The sequence below is a fragment of the Pempheris klunzingeri genome, chromosome 7, assembly GCF_042242105.1.
Source record: "Pempheris klunzingeri isolate RE-2024b chromosome 7, fPemKlu1.hap1, whole genome shotgun sequence".
Taxonomy (NCBI): Eukaryota; Metazoa; Chordata; class Actinopteri; order Acropomatiformes; family Pempheridae; genus Pempheris; species Pempheris klunzingeri.
Window position 1 is genome coordinate 12,235,211 of NC_092018.1, and position 22,663 is coordinate 12,257,873.

The window sequence follows — 22,663 nt, forward strand, 5'->3', positions numbered from 1 at the left end:
AAGGCCACTGGAGGGAAGTTTGTAGTCATGCCCATGTTTCATTCTGTACCATTACAAGCAAAATTAAAAAAGAAAAGAGCCGACTTTATGCAGGCTATTTTGCATATGCCACGGTTAATGTTCACTGTGGGAGTTGAGTCCTATGCAAGCAAAAAGCCACAAGATGCAGATTACTTAAAACCCTTTTGGCTCTTCTACCTCATTGTAAATCACAGTGTGGAATGGATTATAGCCTTTTGTAAAATACACCATTTTCCAAAATGTCTACATTTTAATTTAATTTCCGCAATAAGTAGCAGGTACGTGGTGTGCAACTTTGTCAAGTATGCCAGCAGGAATCCTGCAGTAACAGTTCCAGTTTTAAGTGACAGTAATTAAATGTTGGTATAATGATGGTAATTTTTGACACACACACAAACATCAAATAAAACGGCAGAACCCAGACAATGCTCCAGTGGGGCTGTGTTTTGCTTGGGCATAACCTCTGACCTCCCCAGATGGGGGTAAATGAAAAGAAAAAGGTATCAAATCTAAACATAATGCACTCAGACAGAAATACCATGATGATAGTCTGGAGGTGCAATGATGTGAATCCTTTCTCACCTCGCTACAAATGGTCATGCATTTTTTCCCGAAGAGAAATTGTCATTGCTCAAATAAATTAAAGAGAGAAATCACATTTTTGTCCCGGCAGGGCCAAGTTACCCATATCTCAAAAGGCGTGTCTTCGCCTCCCCGAACAAATATCATAAAAAGCACAGAAATACGACAGACGAAGAAAAGCACAGATGGATGTGATATCCAGTGCTGCATTAAATCAATATCTGATTACAGACGCTGAAGAAAGGTTAGATTGTGCGTCTGTCTGCGTGTGTTTGTGTATGTGTGAGGGAGAAAGAAAGAGCGAGGCAGGTTATCGGGTTGGGGTGACGCCATGAAATGTTACATGTGTGACTGCACTTGGGCTGGTTTCTGATTTTAAGATGTGTGTGTGTTTGTGGTGTTGTTGTTCGAACCTGTCACTCTGCTTTTGCACCAGATTTTTCACATAGCCGCCACAGATCGATAGTGTGTGACTGTCCCGTCTGTGTGTGTGTGTGAGATTGGCAAAGGGGGATCTAAGCACAATGGAACCCAATAAAGTGTAAATCAGAGCAGACATGGTGTACAGTCAGGTGATTTCTGTCGGCGGAGGTTTTTTTTTTTTGTTATTTAGACACCTTTAGGAGAAAATCCTGACACCAAACATTTTGTAATTATAACAAGAAAGTTGAGCTCAAAAACACATTTTATTTGAACCTCCTACTCTATTTTCCTCTATTTTAGTGGGATCAGGATCTATTCTTCCTCTTTTCCCAGTAACAATCAGAGCCTAATATGTTTAATGACACAAACCAAGACACCTTTTCTAGTCTTTTAAAAGGTTGTCTTGCTTTTTGAGCAGTGCATCAGTCCCAGCTCTCACATAGTAGGCTGATGATTACATGTAATGACTGAATACTGGAATTATCAGCATGAAAGGTGATTATCTGTAGATGGAAAGCAAGTTTTAGTACATAATGATGCCTCGCAGTAAAATCTCCAATTTTTTTTGTTCTTTACATTTGAATGTGCAAACGATTCACGATTCACCAGTGCCTCAGTTCAACTAGGATGAATTGGGAGACAAGACTTTGTTGTAAAATGCCAACCGTCTTTCTCTGACACACGAAAATCCTTTTAAAAGAAGCTGAGCCACAATCTGCCATTTTATCAGAGTTTAGGCTAAAGTCGCTCGCTTTTAGGAAAGGGGGTTATATGAGGTAATTGTGTGGGAGGAGATGTGTCGGGCTTAATGAGATCTTCAGAGATATGTGGAAATGAACGCCGGGAATTCACTTTTTAACTGCGCATCATCTGTATCTCATCAAGATGATAATTCACATCTTGTTATTTTGCAGCAATTAGATAAACTGGAGCAGTCCTAATGGAGTCTAATGCAGAGAACCTTGCTGAGATGTAAAATCTCTCTCTGCTTATCTTTTTGTAGTTTACTTGTACAGTATGTCTCTCATACTCCGCCTGTTTGTTTCTTTCTGTCTCTATCTCACTTGCTTTGTCTCCCTCTTCTCTCTCCATCTGATCTCTTCCCCTCAGTCTTATCGTCTTCTCATTTGTCTCCCGACGTCTCTCTTTCATTCTCCTCTCCTCTCGTCTCATCTCTCGCCAACTCTGTTTTTCTTTTTCTCTCTGAAGCTTTCATGTATTTGAAAGTTCAAAATGAAACAAAGAGCAAAGTACAGGTACAGGTTGTAAATTATTCATTATTGCCAACATACAATTACAGAAGCAGCCACAATATGTTTTATATTGAGAAATATACTGCAGCCAGTTACAGTCTTGCGGTAAATTACAAAGTGAGTTAACTCTGTTTGGCCATAAGAAGGCATGACAACCACTAGTATCAAGTGATCAAAACCCAGCTACTTTCAGAGAGACAATGTTCTTTTGTTGTTACTTTCACTTAATTACACACCCAATGATGTGTTTTATTAAATATAGTTAATCAAAAAGGTGGGTGAACCAGCGGCTAGGCCAGTGGCTCTAATTTCTAATTACGGCATCATTGTTATTAAAAATAATCATTATTTTCAGGTGAATTGATATTTCTTGTTGTCTGTCACTAAGTGATATAACCATAAAATTTTATTAAATATCTAGTTCAGTAAAAAATTTACATTTTGACCATGGGCTAATGCACAGTGATGAATCATCTCAGCCTGCATCATGGCTTTTGGTGTTGAATGGAAAAATTAAAAGCATCATCAAAATCCACACACTCATGATGATTCTTCAAAAGCTTTTAGTTTTACTGAAAGTAAGGCCCCAAAGGTGAAGCCTCCTTTGACAAGTTGCTTTATTGTCAACATTTTGTCTTTATTTTCATCTTGGAGCTCTTCAGATTTGCCTAAATGTTCCCTTTTCCTATTAAATATATAAAAATTCTCTGGAAAATGAAAAAAAAAAAAAAAGAAAACCGAAAAAACACGATGCTTTCAAGACCGTCCAAGCATGCATACACATGCACGCACAGGTGCAGAGACACACTTGAATCCCCTCGCTGAGACTCTCTTAAAAGCATTTGCATGTTGCATACTGGTGTAGATGTGGATGGGGGGTCTTGTTAGTCCCCTTGTGCGCATGTGATGAAAAGGCGTGAGTGTGTGTCACTGTTGCTACCACTGAAGAAAGAAGGATAGAGTGAGTGAGTCGTCTTTTTAAAAAAAAGTGAATGATAATAGACAGTTTGTGTGCGTCTGCCTCTGTATGTTAGACAGAGAGAGAAAAGACTATTTGTTTGTCAACGTAGGGGGTAGTTATGAACAAGAAACAGCGAAGCAGAATAAGAGATGGTGTAGGTCTGTGTGTGTGTGTGTTTTTTTATTGGCACTCGATAGGGGGTCTGTGCATGTCGGAGAAGGGCCTATGTGCAATCAGGCAACCACTATGCCAGGGAATAGCCCATTACTTACCACCCTGCCATAGCTGTTTCTGTGTGTGTGAGAGGAAGACAGAGAGAGACGAAATATCGTGTGCATGTGAAACCCCCAAGAGCTTCCAGTAGGCTGATACTCACCACTACACAGTACTGGCACTTCTACATTTTACTCTCATTTTACCATGAGTCAGGCGTAGCATGACTTTTTTTTGGGCGCTGGCACTTCTTACAAGATGCCCGTACTTTTTTCTGCCTGCTCCATATCAGGTTGGATCAGGACTGTTTTACCAATTAAGTGATAAATAGAGTATTCAAGTATTGCATAAAGGACAAGAAAATGAGTAAAATAAAAAATTGCTATACAATAAAAAAAAAAAAAAAAGTAAGAAAATTAAAGCTCACGTTCCCATTCTCACCTGTCTGTTTTTCTCTGTTGGCGGCTAGTCTAAGTCATGTTACATTGACCTTACAAAAATATTTGATTGACTTCAAAAGGGAAACACAAAGAGAACAAGAACACAACAGAGCTTCCAAAGTCAAATCCTACATTACTAAGTTCAGGCCGGGGGCAACAAGCCAGCGTTACTCTCCTGTTGATGTAAGGCTAGCATCAGCAAAACCACCTGCAGCTACCGCCTCCGCTACTGCAGCCAATTACAACGGTAACAATAACGTGAGTCAAGGAAAAAGATTTATGTTCACAAAATAAATACATTCATGAATTTTATTGATACATTCAGTATTTCATTGTATCTTACTATATATTCACTGTAGAAACTGTTGGACCTTATTCTATGACCCATCAGATTCTGTGATCTGAGTTAGAATTTTAGCTATTTAATGTTTTCCCCATACTTTAGTTTTAACAGGAAACTTTTACTCCACCATCTATCATCAGTATTTTTTTTTTTTGTTATATAAAATTTTATCTGCTTGGTTGCACATGCACAGAGCACAACATCCAAAAACGAAAGACGGGGATAGAGAGAGAAACAAAAATGAAAAAGAACAAGACAGAGAGAGACGTAAAAGACTAAGAGAGACATAATGTCACGAGGGATTTAAAAAAAAAACAGACATACAGAGGGATACATACATGACCACAGACACGCAGACAATAGTCGTCGTCACATATAACACAACAAAGAGTGGGAGACACAAGAAAAGTCTCTCCCATTCTCTCTCTGTCCCACACATGGGAATGACAAAAATGAAGAGTTAAAGATAAATAACAAAGAAACCACTGTATTCAGATGTAGGAGTAAGAGTTCCATAATGTAAAAACAACTTCATTACAAGAAGAGACTTGATTTTTAGACTAGGTTTCACATCATAACCCAACATTACTATGTTTAGGCTATTATTGTTGTGTTTAGGCTGCTAAACCTGTTTTAATATTTTTAAATTCAATATTTTCAATATTTTACTCAAGACCACAATCAGACCACAATCGAACTCTAGCATTAACGTAGTGCTTTGAGTTGGATACACACACCCATAAAAATGAATTCGTTGCCAGGAGTGGATACTGTGGGGAAAGTAAATTAATGATATATGAAAGTACATAAGAACTGTTTTTCAAAAGTGCTGTTACTTGCTAAAAGTAGTAAAAGTGGGAGATTCACACAGAGGAGAGAGAGAGAGGTGTCACTAACAAGACCACTGTGTCAGTGTGTCTCTCTTTAGCTGCTCAGAACTATTGATCTGTCCTCTCACATCCTCTTAACTCTCACCTTGAAAGCATAGTGGTCACCTGCACCCATTTTAATGAATAGTGTATATGGGTGGGGTGTATGCAAATGTGCATCACTTACTTTGAGCTAGAACGTGATGTAAAGCGATCTGTGTGTGTCTGTGCCTGTGCAGTATGTGCGTACAGAACAATACGTGCATTGGTATGAGTGTGTGTAGTCTGTGCATGTCTCCTTTGTTTCTGCAAACTCATCCCCCCAGAGTCCGCTCTGTCCTCTCACTGACAACCTGACTGTATTCTGGACAGCTTGGACACACACACACACACACACACACACACACACACACACACTTGCTCTCATAGACACATACATCACTTGAGGTCTGTGTGCTTTACACTCAGTGTTGACAAAGATGTGTTAAGAAGAAAATGTAAAATTTGACATTTTTGGTCATGAAAATACTTTGTTAGTCATTTACATTCATGTCACATGGTGACATGAATGTAAATGATCATATGTTATCATATGTTTGTCTCAATGTAGCATGCGTTTGCCTGTGCATGTGCGAATGAATTAGATATTGTATATTAGACTTTGTATATAACAGGATATTTACAGTGATTGCATTTGACCTGATTAGAGATACAGTTATGATTTGTTACTTCCACTAATCATGCTTATCAAAAGCAAGCAAAAGCGATCCAAAGAATTCAGAGACATAAATGAAACATGACAAACCATTAAAAAAAAAAAAGTAGATCGCCAGTTTCCCAAAAATCAAAGTGAAAAATCACCACTGAAACCGCATCGGTCTTTAGCTCAGGTTACCTGGTACTGACGACACATAACTGTTCTTTCGTGAGCTCCATCAACAAGATCAATCATTAAGCATTTAGAACTCCTAGCATGTGGTTAACCCCATTGGCTTCTCCTACTAGACACTTAAAATAGCATCCAATTTCCCTCTCAATCTCTCCATATATATTTATCTTTCTTTCCATTTCACTTGACGTAGAGTTTGGTAACCGATGGCAACCAAGATCTGACAGACAGTCAGTGGAGGCTAAACCAGGTTAAAAAGACTCAGCGGGTGTGTGTGTGTGTTGGATAGATGGCTGCCTGTGTGAAACCAAGTGCGCATTGAGGTGTTGAAATTAAGTGTGAATGGCTGATGGACTGCCAGGTTGGGGTGAAATACACACACACAAAAAAATGCCTACAATGATATGCACTCACCTGCACACACACTCACACACAGTTCAGGGTTGTCTTAAGCCAAACTGACAGGGGTTGTCTGCGATGGTGCGTTGCATCTCTGCATCCAACTGTCACAGACTCTCTCTCTCTCTCTCTCTCTCTCTCTCTCTCTCTCGCACACACTCACACACACACACACATGCACGTAGTGAAGGTGAAGGTGGGTGATGGCTGTGACAGTGTTGTCGGCCTGTGGTTCCGCCTGGCATCGTCTTGCCTTTACTTCTGTCTTTCTCTGTCTCCCTGTTGCAGCTAACATCTCTGACAGCTGTGACTGTGTGTGTGTGTGTGTGTGTGTGTGAAAAAGTGTGTGTTATTACCTCTGTTTCCATATGGTGCTTTTTATCTCCTTGTCTCTATAACTTTCTTTCTTCCATATTTCTGCAGCACTTAATTCTATCTATCTATCTATCTATCTATCTATCTATCTATCTATCTATCTATCTATCTATCTATCTATCTATCTATCTATCTATCTATCTATCTATTTATTTTATGGTTATGTCATATCAGACATTTCTTTTCAAAACCCCCTGTGTCACCCTCTGTGTAACACACACACACCTGCTGTCAGCCACTGGCTGTGCGGGTGCTGAGGGGAAATGCTGTAAGTGACAACTTCCTCTCAGCAAAAAGAGAATTTTTTTTTTCTTCGCCTTTTTTCTTGTCCTCTTCGCTCTTCCATCCTTTCTTTCCTACCTTGGGTTCTCCCAGGGGATGTTTCTTTTCTTCTTGCCAGCGGTGCATGTCTGTTGGTGTGTTTGTTTGTATGTGTGTGTGTGTGTTTGTTCTCTATTGTCCTTTGAATTTCCCCTGAGACCACCACTTTCCTACAGTATACTTTGATAAGACAACCTGTCCTCCCTGCACTTGCTACACAGTGTGAATGAGCATGTGTGTGTTTATGGATCTTATGTGGGGGGTTTTTTTTTGCAACTTTGAGGGTGACTTAAAGGGAGAGATTTTCCTTTATCTCCCACCTGCTTCTTGTCAGGAGGACAAACCAACAAGGGGTCAGCAAAGGAGTTTGAATTATAGGAAGCCACAAGGAGCTGAACTCTGCAGTAAACAATAAAAGTTTTGGGGAAAAGTGGATTTCTCAATAAACATCATAATCAACCACCGTGCACAAATTCATTTCAAATGTAATTTATACTTACTGATTAATATTGCAACACTTAAAATCAAACTCCAGAGGGGAACATGTGAGCCAAGTCTTTCTCTTGAGAAAGTAAATCTAATCAGTTTCAGATCAGATGCTCTGGTAACAGTCTGGCGTGTACATGTGCCTCTGGTGTCTGTGTGTGTGTGTGTGTGTGTGTGTGTGTGTGTGTGTGTGTGTGTGGGTGTGGGTGTGGGTGTGTGTAAGTGTAAGAAACAGTTCAAATGCTATGTGTGTGTCACATTAAAACTGTGACAGAGAGATGAACTTGTCCTTGACTGTGTATCCACTTCTTCAGCAAGGCCATAAGAGGTGTCTCAGGGTGTGTGTGTGTGTGTGTGTGTGTGTGTGTGTGTGTGTGTGTGTGTGTGTGTGCGTGTGCGTGTGTGTGCGTGTGCGTGTGTGTGTGTGTGTGTGTGCGTGCGTGTGCGTGTGCGCATGTAGTAGTCATTTGTTACATGAGCACTGACCCAAGGGGGCAGCACAAGGACATAGACCCACACACACACACACAAGTAGGAACATGAGATATTCCCACAGAAACAGTGCTATTAAGGTGTTTTGAGCTTAATACTATCTATACTATACTAAATAATATCAACATGTTAACAATCACACAATGACAATACTAACATGCAGATTTTTTTGCAGGTAATGTTTAGCATTATTTGAGTTTAGTGTGTCATGCTTACATTTGCTAATTCGCACTTAACACAAAGTAACAAATTAAAGTATTGTTCTGTTGATGGTGGTAGATAGAGAGTCAGGATATCATAGATATTACTACAATGTATGTTATCGGTAACAAGAGTGTCAAAACAAACAAAATTAAAATGCCAATCCATTCAAAAGTTCAAAAATTAGGTGATCGTCAAAGTCAATATGTCTTATCCTGAGATCTTTGATGGAAATCCATCAAAGTTGGTTTAGATATTTATGTCTGAATCTACCTACAACTGACTGGCCACCTTCCATAGAACTATAAAATCTAATAGAAGTGATGAATAAATGGACATACAGGTAAAAAGACAGTAATACAGAAAGGTGAACAATGAGGGAAGAACAGAACCAGGGAGGCTGCAAACTATTGACCCAGCCTGGAAACTAAATCATTTAATTGATGGCTAAATAGATAAACAGAGGGGGAAAAAAATAGTCAGTCATCTCTTCTAATCAGCTCTGAGACTCCAGAAGGGCCAAACCAGTTACACACAAGTGTAAGAAGTGAGTCCAGCCTGCACATCTCACAAGACACTCTCTGCTGCCAGAAGTGTATCTTTTTATCTGGGTTTATAGGCTAAGCCAGACCAGCCTCCATAGACAGAGAAACTTTCACTATCAAAAAGATGTGAATCTGCCTGTCTGTCTCGCTCATATCAAGCTATCTATGTCAATTATCTAGCAACACAGGTGAGTCGGGAATAAAAGTCCACCTTCAGATGTTCTTTTTAAAGTGTTCAAATAGTTGTTGGATTGTTGGAATTTATGTTTTGAGATGTAACCACTTTTCTTCGCCCTGGCCCAGGTACTCTTGCCTCAGGCTGCCCTTCTACAACCTCCAAGTTTAGTTTTAGACTAAACTGTATGTCTATGACTATGACTGGACTTATATTTATGTTGTGGATGCCGTTGCACTGCCTTATAATTAGCCTATTATCTGTTGAACAGTGAGTAGTGATGTAACTTTCTAGTAAGACACATTATGTCTTAGATTTAATTAATTCCCTCCAAAATTAGACCAGTGACCTTAGTTTTTGTCAGGAGATTTCAGAAGACATTAACAAGTGCAGTGATTCCACCCACCTCCTCAACCTTGAGAACAAGTATGAGAACTCAGAATTAATTTATCGAATTAATGAATTAATTCATTTATTCTGGAGGTAGAAATTGAGTTGTTTTTTTTTGTTTGAAATCAAAGGCAAAGACTTTTCCAGTCAACCATCTAATTAGGTGTAGGAAGAATCCTCGTTGGTATTAGCGTGAAGGATAGAACTGTCAATCGGCCAACGAAAATGTATGTGTTTTTCATGCAAGTTCAACCATGGCCTTGCCTAAACCACTATGGGAGTAGCAAAATTACCATGTATATGCTAGCTTTTCTAGGGTGTTCCTCCAATAACATAAAAGATTAAATTAAATTCCCTTCTTAATAGAAATAGCTGTTTCTGACAGCCAGGCAGCGTCCAAATTACCCTTGTTGGGAGGAGGAAACAAGGTCAGATGTTGACCTCATAAGATCGACACTGTAAGCCTGTATCACCGTGTCAGTAACAGGGATAATAGCTGAGGATCAACATCGCCTGAAGGAAAACGCATGCGGAGATGGTGAGAAGGTGTGAACTTCTGCTTTGGTTTTGTTTGGTTGGTCCTGAGTGCTGACGAACAATGCTCTGGTGTGTGTATGTGTGTGAGCGTGTCTGCGTATGCACTAGAGGACAGCGTAATATTGTTTTGGAGCCTTGTGGTTGGGACGGAGCTAACACCTGAATGAACCTGTCACTGCAGACACATTGCTTTTTCAGCTCCAGCGATTACACTGCACCCAAACACACTCAACATTTTCTGGGTGGTTCTTTGTACGTGTGGCTGTGTGTGAGACGGAGACAGAAGTGTGTTGCTTGTGCATTGCCTGTGCGCATGTGTCTGCGAGTGTGAGAAAGACAGGAACAGAGAGTGAGAGTGACAGAGGATTGTGTCTCCGTGTGTATGTATCTAACCTCTGCTGCATTTTTGTTTTCTCCCTGGAAAATATGAAATAGGGCTACTGCTACTGTGTCCTTTGAGGTTAAACAACAAGACGTATTGATGGATACGCTCACATACACACATATTGGGCATGGTGGACCTCACCAAAAAAATGTGGACAAAGTTTTTGGACTGTTTTTTCTCTCTGCCTCTATGTAATATCACATAGAGACTACTCTACTCTTTAGTAAGTCCTTCAGCAAAGCACTATCACATTTTATCTCACAGAGGCTTGTCATTGTACAGGGCACTTCTCGGGTGAATGGATGTTTCCAAGTGAGTGTTATCATCCTCCAAAAATTGACATGAAGCAAAGAGAAATATTGAGCAAAATACTGTAATAAGTAAAGTGTTTTCTTAACATTGAGCACTAATGAAGATATGTGACTTGATGGATGAGAGAGTGGCTGGGCTGAGACTGAAAGAGAGGGATGCTTGGCGTAGAAGTACAACCTATGTAGACATCATCCACTTATGCCACATTCATGTTATATTAAAGTCACCATAGTTACCAGTTTTCGACAGAGACATACATTCACAACAACATGTAAATTGTAATTATGACTCTAACTATGTGATCTGACTCTTATCCATCCAACTTTGCCTTTAATAGTAAGGAAGAACCTGAAGATTAAACAAACACGTATGTGTCCTGCTTGCTTTTTAGGAAGTGGTGCTATATGGCAATACCGTATTTTTTAACCATCCCCATTGTATGAACGCAACTTTGCAGTCATACATATGGCTTCATATGTATATATGTATATATATATATATATATATATATATATGGTTCATGTTTTCTTTTATGCATTTAGCAGGTCACCTACAGTAAGATGTTGGAAAATCCTGATACCCAAATCTTTGTTGAATCTGTTGGGTTTGGATCGCATTCAAACCATTTATTGTGAACTGTGTCTGACTTGGTTGTGTGTGTGGTCCTTTTTTTTTATTCAAATGTTACTAATCGAGGACTCTACTCACTGTGTGGATCTCTTATTATTGTGAAATGCTGTTGTGCCATTTGTTGGTAATTGTAATTGCACTGTTTTATCGCCACAACACATGACTCACAGTTCATGTTTTTTGTTATTTGTAAGATAAAGTGACCAAAGCAAGAAAAAGAGGGCAAAGTGACCTTTCTGCTTAAAAAAGGGTTAACTAACATGATGTCATGTTGGGAGACAGAGAGAGGCAAACAGATAGGTAGAGATAGTTAAAAGAAAAGCAAGAATGATGGAGGGATCTGGAAGAGGTCAAGGGGAGCTGACACCCATCAGTTTTCTCTCCTTAATCTATCTGTGTAACACATCGCTCACCCCATCTCCCTAGACACACACACACACAGGCACACCAGAAATCACAGACCCTCAGCAATTGGCTTCGTCATGACCTTTAGCCTCTATATATCTGTGTGTGTGTGTGTGTGTGTGTGTGTGCGCGCGTGCACGTCTGTAAGACGCTATAAAACGTTGACTTGAAAATCAATTTACAGCTGCTTACCTTCTTTCTTACCTTCTAATTCATGTTTCAGTTGCTGCAGGGTACATGTGTGTGTGTGTGAGCATGGTTGGGGGAAGGGGTTGTTAAAGAGTGTGTCAGTGACAGGGAGACTGAGAGTCAGACATACAGTCAGAGAGATCTTTTCAGTTGCTAAAATGTATCTAAATTATTTTCAGATCATCTTTCTTGTTGCTGATGAAACAGTCGACTGGGGCGTGTTTATCTCCAAAATCCCACCCTGGAGACCTTTTGTATTGTGCTTACAGCGAGCTATATGTGGCCATATTTCATTGCTATCTTGACCACAAAAAATGCACTGTCACATTTCAGATAATGTTTTTATTTAAGACCTGCAGTGTTTTTTTGTGCTGTGCGTGCAACGGCCTAAATGACCACAAACACAATATTTTACCATGTTGTGGATGTTTTCATTTATTTCATTTTGAAAATTAAGTCATTTGTCTATTCATTCATTCTGAACCTGACCACAATCTTCATTATTGAGGCTTGACTTACAAATACAGCCGCAACCGTAACAAATACATAGTTAGCTTAGGCCTACAAGAAGGAGATGCAGTGAATTTCTGCAGGGATAAATGATACAGATGGAAGTGATTCACACTAGCAGCAGATAGAATCAGGATATCTGACAGGCAGAGAGGCAAAGCAGATAATGACATTCTACAAAGTTGTGAGGGCATGATGTACAGCAGACATCCAAGTTGTCAAAATGAGAGACAAATTTTCGTGTATAGGAATCAGAATAAAAGGGTAAGAGTGAAGAAAAGTTACAGTAGTTTCCCAGGTAGAAAGTTTGAACTGAAACTGAAAGTGGATTATTATAATTATGTGGAGAGATTATTCTGAGAACGATTGACAGATCTTTATTTTGATTTCAGGATTGATAATGTCTGTTTGAATCATATACTTACTGTGGCTTTAGGTGGAATTCTTACCTTTGGACAGAGTCAGGTTAGCTGCTTCTCCCTGTTTTCCATCTTATGCTAAGCTAAGTTTACTATCCTTTTGTTATTGAAAAGTAGCAATGCTGATGGTCTATGGTGATGCCACATGACATTAGCAATGTAAACATATCAGTATTTAATCACCAACACTGAGGAAGAGAGAGGCACATTAGCACACTTACAGTGGCTTTTTGGAAAAGACTTAAAACAGAATGGCCTCTATGATGTAAAATGTGTGATTCCCACACACACACACACGCACACATACGTAGCTAATGTGACTTCAGTTTTTGCACCTTCCTCGCAGTCCTCAAGGCAAAAGCACTAATCATTATCCCTTCTGTCCTCACCATCGTCCTCTTCATCATTGTGGTCATTATTGTCATCATAATCACATTTTCAAAAGCAGCTCTAGATGCTTAGTGTAAGTGTGATATACATAGAGAGATTGTAGAGGCTGAAGGGCACAGAGGCACTTACATTCTGTTTTTATTTTACAGAATCTCTTGAAAGTGGTTTAAATTGAAGTTACAGGCCACATGCTACCATTGTGAAATGGTGGCATTTCATGGTAGCCTGTAACAATCCTCTATCTCTTATGTATCATCTTTGTCTTTCTCCATTAATGTGTCATGCTCTTTTGCTAAATTCATGTCAAAAGGATTTTGTTGTTTCACTGGTTACCATCTGGTTTCTCTCTCTTGTACCAAAGGTGATCTACCATTATCTGTGACAGAGAATTGTTCTATCGTGTGTAAGTGGACAGTTGTATTGTGTCGATCCAAGTGCGACCTGAAAGTGGTATTTCTTGATCATCAAGGCCAACGCTGCTGTGTTTTTGCACTGTACTTCTCAAATATTATATGTCAGTTTTAAAATATGGCCAGTACTGTGCCACTGTCTTACTCTGCACATCACTTCCTGTATGTCAAAGAATGTTTTTGCTGCAAACCTAAACTTCTATGGGTTTTTAAAACAGGAAATGTCTAAGACAATGTTCCACTTTCTCTCTCCCTCTTTAGATTGGAAAGTCCATCGTATGAAGTGATGCAGCTTGACTTCGAGGTGGATAACTTGATCAACCTGGTTCCAACCCAGACTCTTCACTGGAGCGTTGATTATCCAGCTGGCATGCAGACATCTTCCAGGCAAACGGAAAAAGTCTCACACCTCTACATCAGCAACGCCGACATACAGGGAATTGTACCGCTGGCTGAGGTAAGGGATGATTTGATAGGTGAGCACAGATACACATATCTGTGGGCATATAGACTGACATATGCAGCAGCACACCTTTCATATGCTGGTATAGACTCCATTTTCCTTCCATTTCCCTCCTCCTCCTTGCCTTCTTGCTGACACCTCCATCCCATCCCCTTCCTCCAGGTTGATCAAAGCTGTAAAGGTCAGCTTGTTTACCCCCTCCTGTTGCTACAAGCCTCCTGGTCACACACACACAGCAGGTTTCACTCTCACAGGTTTCAAAATGACAAGCAGCCTCACAAATATGCACACACAACCATGCAGGCACAGAGGCTATAGACATGCACGCAAGTTCACACAATGAGACCCTCAGTGTGTATGCAAATGCATACACACAGACTCACACTGCAAGTGCAATCATTCCCTAAAATTCAGACAGACCTACCTTCAAGCATCAATGCTTCCCTGTTGGTGTGTGTGTCATGCTGGCAGGTGTCATTCCTGGTGAGACTCAAACACATTTACCACTACAGATCCTTAATGGGTGCTTTCCATATAGATCCAAAACCATTATTGTTCTTTCTACTCAGTATTTGAGTCTAGACTTAAGTGTAACTAACAAAAAATGTTTTGTAAGTATGTAAAATATTTAGTTAGAAAAAGATGAACATTTGTTATTATTTGCATGCTTGGCAAATGGGAGGAAATAATGTGATCTAATCAAATCTCAAAATAACAGCTCAATATTGCACCTTCTACTGTGATGGCAATGTGTACTCTGCAAATATTATACCTATACCCATAGCATTAAGCCCTTATAATGAATCCAAAATCCTAAAAAGAATTCTGCTGCCATTCATGTTTCCTTTATGGGGAAAAAACTCCCACATTTACAGTTACAGTTACATTTAAAGCATTCTGCCTGGAACAGAGAGCAAACATGTACATAAGATTGACTTTGTACTCGCACTTACTTTTAATCAGACTTTTTATTTGTCAGGTAAAGGAAAACATTGTTGAAAAAGTCTGCTAAAATCTGTAACATTTCATCTAACAAAATACCACCATTACTTCATACATTTACAGATCAAATCGAACACATTGCAAATTGCTGCTCTGGCTGAATCAAAAAAGACCCTCAGGCTAAAAAGTGAGGAAAAGGATGCTTTCAAAATACTCCCAGTTCCATTACCACTGAGGTAAAGCTAATCTGGCCTGATAGTCCTCCTTCAAACAGCAAAGCCCTTGTGAGAAAACCCAATTTTGTTCAGGGCTTTTGCAACCCCTGTCTCTTTTGCACACTGGAAAAAGCAAGCTTGAAAACGTCATTTCAAATAGCAGTGTTGTTGGGATTTTGCTAGCTTTTTTGAAGGACGCACTGTGAATGGACCTCAGGGATGAGTAATGCTACATCTCATTCCCACGTATTCCTGAAAACAGTATTAAAAACATATTCAAATGTATTTTTCAGTGGAAATGTTCATGGACATTAGTTGGATGGTTGAGTTATGTAGCCGTTTACAATGAGATCACCAAATTACATGTGACCCTTGAGCTTTTGATGTATTAATTCACAATCTGTCTGTTCATGCCATAGATAATTAAATTAACAATTCATGAGAGGGTGTGCTTAATGTGACCCACCACTAACTTGACATAAATGGCAGTCTTCAAATACCCAAGATTTTCTTCAAATAATTACTTTTTGCTTTGGTGATGGTGGGCCATATCAACCATCATTGCTAGCATGGCAGCTGTACTATAATAGTCACCATCACTATCACAACTGTGTTTTGTCATCTGCATCAGTGGAATTTTCAATGGGGCCTACCAGCATCCACAATATGCTTTATTCCAACACAGCACAGAAGTCTTGGTGGGGTGGTTTGGGTAGATGATGACTATACAAATATAGGACTTTGAAATCAGAGACCGGGGTTCATGTTTTCCAACCAACCTTAACCAACCTTAACTTTGGTTAAGGTTAGGGGAACATTACACTTTTGATCAAATACTGAAAAAAGGAAAAACGTCATGTCCTATCACCATTGAGTTCAGCTTTCACCACAAGAGAATGAGTAAGAGTGATTATTAGAACCAGCAGTGTTTCTCGCTACAGTTACCTCCCAACATTCAAGACAGCTCTTCCTAAAGCCTATGCACACACACATACATGCAAACATAGACATATCTCTGTATACACACACTCAGTTTCACTTTCTCTCCCTCGATCTCATTTTTCACTCCCCTCCTTTGGTTAAAAGCATCAAAATGACTGCTATTACAATCCATTTGGGCCTCCTGATTTGTTTACCAGAACTGCTGGCCAGGTATTGGTTGCTTGTTAGTTGTTTAAGGTGCTTTTCACTGAGAGGGGTCTCTGTGATAGGTCACTGAGTCACTGAGATGAAAGCATGAATGTGTCTTGGTCTGTGGAGGAAGGAAGGAAGGAAGGAAAGAGAAGGAATGAAATTATGAGCTAGAATCTTCAAAGGGAGCCGGATATAAAAAGCTTTCACCCAAGTCTTGCATCCCTTTTAAACAATTCCACACTTGATGATTGGAGCAAAATTGCAATTTTACAGGTACAACCATGTAACGAAATGTACAGCTGTTACAAATTTAAATGGGCCAAAAACTAAGCCCCACACATAATTGCACCAGGAGCACTCTGCACTGGCTTTTAAACATTATTTCTCAGTCTGATCTGTTTGGGCGAGTCAACTCCACCTTGGGTATCATCTACCATCTCCCAAATCAAAAGTCAGCTTATCAACACTACTGATGTGGTAATGCAATGGGTTCTCTCTTTACAAGGTAACAATGAAAACCAGAACACTGCCTGTCATTACCAAGCCCTCTCCGACATTTTCCTCCTAATTCCGCATATCCATTAAGGTTCTGGTCTCTTGGCTGAGCGGCAAAGAAAGAGGCCCTCTTCAGGAAACGAGGGATTATTAGGAGTAATTTGTCTCCTGCGGGGGCTGAAAAATTGGTTTCATCTTTTAGAGAGGCAAGAAGAGGTGAGGGGAGGGGAAAGAGTTACAAAGGGAGGGAGCGGGGGGGGGACAAAAAGAGAGCCAGAGAGATAAAAACAGAGATAGATTGACAGAAAGAGATGAATAAAAGTGAGATTTGAGGGAAAGAAAATTTCATTACAACTTATGTTATTTATTGTCTGCTGCATGTGCATAGTCTTTGCTTCCTCTCATTTGAAGTCAATAGCACGATTAAGCTGCTAGCATTAATCGATTCTGTGACACCTTCTCTAATTATCTTCCCATCTGGTGCATAGTCAAAAGAAAATTGCAAGAAAGAAGCACAACAATATTAGCTATGTCATTCACATTTACAAGAGTTATTGCACTGTTCTACATGTCCTGTGTCAGTCCTGTCACTTCCTCCTCAAACAAATCATCTATTACTTAAGTCACAGATGCTTTGCTGAATTGAAGCAAAGTTGGGATATTTGATTTATTGCCTAAAGAGAACAGTAGGGTGGAGCACAGAACATGGACTAGCCTTGCAGTCATATTTCTGAATGGCAAACCACAGCAGCATATACTTTTATTAAACATGGACTGTCCTCTGAAGTTTGAGTCTGAACCATATGTGAGGAAGGATATAGGCTTTAAACTTGGCGAAGCTTGATTCAATACTAGGCTCCAGCTAAAATTTCGACAGTTAAATTCGACAGTACACAAAATTCAATCACATTCATAGTTTCCAGATGCAGTTAATCGACCATTTGCCTCACACATTAAACAGCTCTGAAAATTCCACTGCTGGTTCTAAATGTATTTGTTTTGTCCCACCCTAACTATATTCCTATTGGACAGTCTGACTTTTAGTTTCCGATTCTATTCCCGATTCTAATCTGAAAAAAGACACAGTTTATGTCCGCATGATGCTACACAGGATAAAGCAAAGCACAGTTTGGCAGTTGCTTGTGCTGAACGATTATAGTATTTGTTCAAGTTACATAGCTTAATGGAGGCTTGTAGAGTGTTAGAGAGAGAATTAGACATTTCAAAAATAAATTGCACTTGTTTGGTCATCAGGCATCACATAAATACATGGCCACAAACCTCAAATATCCACCACTGCAGCTACATCAGGCATATTTAGGTTGTGACCTTTATTTTATATTATATATTATATGTATTATTTTGAAAGATGCAGAGAATGAGGCCAAACAAACCTGATATTGTGTTTTTTGAGAGAGACGTTCATGTTGGCTAATTTGAGTTTCTGTAAAGTGAGTCAAACCAAAAACTGCAACTACTTTGGTCCACCATTTCATCAACATGCTGCAAATTACCGGAAGGCAATCATTTGCGTTTGAATGTTTGTATGTGTTAGTGGCTGTGTGCATACCTACCTGTCCTCAGATAATCTTTCATACTACTGGAACTGTATACTCAACAACCTCTCCTTGTTGCTGTGATTCACAATTTTTGAAAAACTTTTTTTACTGACTGTTTTATACCATCATTCACTATTGACACGTCAGTCCTCTTAACCCTAGAACACTAACCTGACAGTTAGTAACACCATCACTAACGTCAGGTTTATTTTACCCGACATAATATACCCAATAAAAAAATACTTCTCATCAAAAGAAAAATACAACAATACAAGGCAAATTGAAGTACTCTTATTTTATTTTCCCCTATACCACGTCTCATAAAACGAAAAAAAAAGGTATCATGGGGTGACCCTATAAAAAGGCTCTAAAGTAAGTGAAAAATTAGGGAATTGTTAACGAAAAATAGCTTAAAAAAAAAAAAAACAATGAAAATCTGGTAGAGGCCGCAAGTCTTTAACAACTGCTTCAGTTCAGCATCACATAGCAAAGGACATTTCCAGCAATCTGCAAAGCTAAAAACAAGCCTTACCATGTGTGTGGTAGGCAATATTTTGGCCTTTGTCCTTCCTTAAAATCTGACATCCATAGAAAGTTTGATCTTGTGTTTAGCTGGAACTTCTGCAGATTAATTCCTTACCCAATATGTTATGATTCACTAAAGTTTTGTACGATATGGCATGAATAAATCCCTGTTTCTGTTTGCTGCCATCTTGACTGTATGGCACCCGGTGTTAACAACAGTAATATCAAAGTTTGTTCCCACGTCAGATAGTGTTTCTTGTAGTGATGCACTTTTCTGGTTCCATCAATAATCTGTAATTTCAATTAGTTTACAGGAAGTCAATAGCTGTGCCATAACTAATAAGAAATCATAAGAGAAAAAAATGCAACCCGACACTTGAGCCAGGAATGAAAAGGGAGGTCATAAATGGACCTGCAATACTTTTCTTGCTCTTGGAGGTTTAGCGGCTGATAAATTGGATCCGTAATAATCTTGTTTTTCATTCCTTATAGTGACACTACACACCTCTGCCCGAAGTGAGGCTGTTTCACAACCACTCAGAGTTGTGGAGAGAGAGAGACTGAGACTGGAAAATATTTTCTACCTTCTCTTTAACTTCAGTATGATTTTAATACGTTAAATTAAAATTCATGTGTCACATGTTAGCAGGAATATTTCTGCTAAACGTGATAGACATTCTCTGATTGAGGTTTTGATTGACAAAGAAGGAGGGATAAAAAGAGAGACAGCTTCTTGACATCCTACATGTCCCGTTTGATTTTTGCAATAATCCTAATGTCTGCTCCTATTCGTATACATTCATCTCTCTTTTTGTATAGACAAGACAAGAAGTAAGCAAAAAAGCCAGTCTTTCTTGATAGAATTTAATAGCTTCCATAACTCTCCTTTCCTTCTCCCTGTTTCTCTCTTCTCTCTTTCCGTTACTGATCAGCTCTTTAACGAGTTTCATCCACCTGTTTTTTCCTCTTCTCCATTGTCCTCCGCCTTTGTCCTATCCCTTTTCTTCAATTTATTTCTTCTTTCTTCCAATTCCTCTTTCTCCACAAAAAATTCACCCTTCTCCAAGGTTTAGCAATGTAAATAATTGGGACTAATAAAAGTGACTAGAACACATCTTTGTAGCTTGAAGATGCCTGTGAGTTTCACATCTGAACAGGCTGTGTGTGTATGGATGCATGTGCAGGCGTCTTAGCGGTGCAGTAATGCCAAGTGCTTCTCTTCAGTTGCAATATTTGCTTGTTACCAGCCTTCAACCACCCAATTAATCAACACATATGACATATCCTATGTATATGTGTGAGTGTGTATGTATTTGGGTCACTGGGAGCTTGCATGTCCTGGACCCCAGATTCATTTCCATACCAAGCGACTCTAGCTCGCTCCAATCAGTCAAAAAGAATAGGCAAAAAGGATGGGGGAGGGTTAAGAGAGAGGGAGAGATGTTTAAAGTTAGAAAAAGGTAAGTTAGAAGTTAGTGAGTCACAAAATCTATAAGGATCGAGGAGGACACCACTCTTACTTTCTTACTAAATGTAAAGGAGGCAGTAGATGCATGAAAAGTCAGAGACACAAGCAAGATAAGGGCGCATCTCCTCTGGGCACTGACAGGAAGACACACTTTACATTTTAGCATATAAAATGCAAATGTCCGTCTGCTTCAAGCAAACCCCATGTCGCTTATTGTCACTTACTGTATATCTAGTGTTGCAAAAGATCTCCATGCTTTGTGATCATAACAATAATGTCTGAACAACACCGACTTTGCAGTGAAGAATATGTTGACGGTTGTTAGAAAGGCTCTGGAGTTTAACGCACCGTTATACTTTCTGTAATGTGCGTCTTAAGTTGTATGTTCCTTTAAGACCGGGGCATTCTGGGAGATGTAGTTTGGGAGCGGCGTAAGCTCCCGTTATGCGAGTTAAGTTTCGTTTTCATGTAGTCCGGTCCGTGTTGATGTTGGCGTGTGAGTTGAAGCGCCAGTGTGCGTTAATTGATAAAAGTAAGTGTCATATCAGTAGTTCATTAACAGACAGGCTCAAGTTGTGTTTGTTGTCAGTCATGACATTATACCTGTAACGTTGTTATCTGTAAGATATGTGTGTCTATGGGCGCCGCCATTATGTTGCGCGATGTAGCCCGATGCTATGTTAGCATGTTGATGGGGCACGTGCATGTGCATTGCACTCATTGTTTGTTTATTCATTTACAGAACCACACAAATGAAGAACAATATATTTGCATATGTAAAGAAGAGCAATACATTTACACACACACATCAACCTGCCTGTTGTTGTGGCCTGTAATCGCCTGTGCCTGACCTCAATATAAATCATCAATCCAACCCATCCTCTCTGTGTACTGTATCCTGACCGATGCCCCGGGGGCGAATAAAGCATATATAAATCACCATACAGTCCTTTACCCTAAGCTCACCAACATTGTGGTCCTTCGAGCCGGATGCTCTATTTACCCCAGGACAACATGGAGTTTGAAGACCATCGCGGAGCAAGGCCTAAGCGTCAGACACGCCCACCAACCTACTTAGATGACTATGAGGTTAACCTTGGCAGGCACAGGCATGAGGAAGAGTGGTCAGCAGAGGAGGGTGCAGCCAAGATGACCGCCCTCAACTCCTCTCACGTTCCACATATGGACCACCGAAGGAGGGATGCTGCTCGAGATGAGGCGGACCTGTACTACCGAGAGCGGCAGATGTACAGTCCGAAACCCCAGCTAGCCCACCTACAGTATCCAGAGCAGGACCCCAGAGAGAGGATGCGAGGACCACCTTCGCTGCCTCACGTAACCCAGGAAGGCTCTCTAAGAGAGGACCTCAGGGCAATAAAGCGAGAGAGCACCATGCTACGACAGCCACAGCACGACATGCATGCCGAAGTGGAGGGACTTCGTGGTGTTCAGGCTGAACTGAAAAGGCTAGCAGACACAATAACCAGCCTTCAATATGCTCCACCGAATTCCAGCAACCACATCGACGAAGCGCCCGTCTCCAGGGAGGATGGAGAGGACTGGCCAGAACCCCCACCAAGCGTGGACATCGGGGACTATGAGGAGCAGACAGATCAACGGACAATAGATAGATTGGATCAGCTGATGCAGGAGCTACAGCTCATAAAGAACCAAACCAGAGCAGCTAGTCGCAGCAAACCATCGCAAATGAGGCAGAGCAGTCACCACCCGCTAGGTCATGAATCTCTGTCGCCGAGCAGGGAGCCAGATGACTACAGCCGAGAGCGGTATCCATCCTACGGAGGACGCTACGCACCTCAGCCAGCTCCAACCCCTTTCACGCCTACTGCACAGCCTCTAACACAGATGGCGATGCCCTACGTCTCGGCTTCACCATGGCAGCCTCCGCACCAGTACCAGCCTATGGCCCAGCATCCACCCCTTAGGCCAACATGCTACTATACAGCTTATGGTCCTCAGCTTCCTCCAAATCCCCATCAGAATGAATACTCACAACCTCTACCTCCACGAGTGCCATCCTATACAGCAGCATATCAGCCGCCTCCACCGGCAAAACCCCCAGGCTACGCACAGCAAGTTGCATCGATGCAGGGACAGAACCAGTGGACCCGTGACCCACCAACTGCATCTGAACAGACTTACAGGGGGCCACGCCCAACATTACCCAACTTCAGCCACAGGGACCCCTGCGAGTGGGCAAGATTGAAGATAGCCCTGGAGAACCTCTTGCCGGTTGAGGGGACTGAGCTGTTCAAGTACCAGATCCTGGTAGACCA

General features: G+C 40.5%; 1 protein-coding gene across 1 annotated transcript in view; it reads left to right on the top strand.

Moving 5' to 3' along the window:
* Nucleotides 1-22,663, top strand: part of LOC139203745 (transmembrane protein 132D) — a 239,635-nt gene that overhangs the window by 147,813 nt on the left and 69,159 nt on the right. Inside the window, exon 5 of the mRNA XM_070833602.1 lies at nucleotides 13,827-14,022. Within this exon, the coding sequence (XP_070689703.1) occupies nucleotides 13,827-14,022 (196 nt within the window). The remainder of the gene's footprint in view (nucleotides 1-13,826; nucleotides 14,023-22,663) is intronic.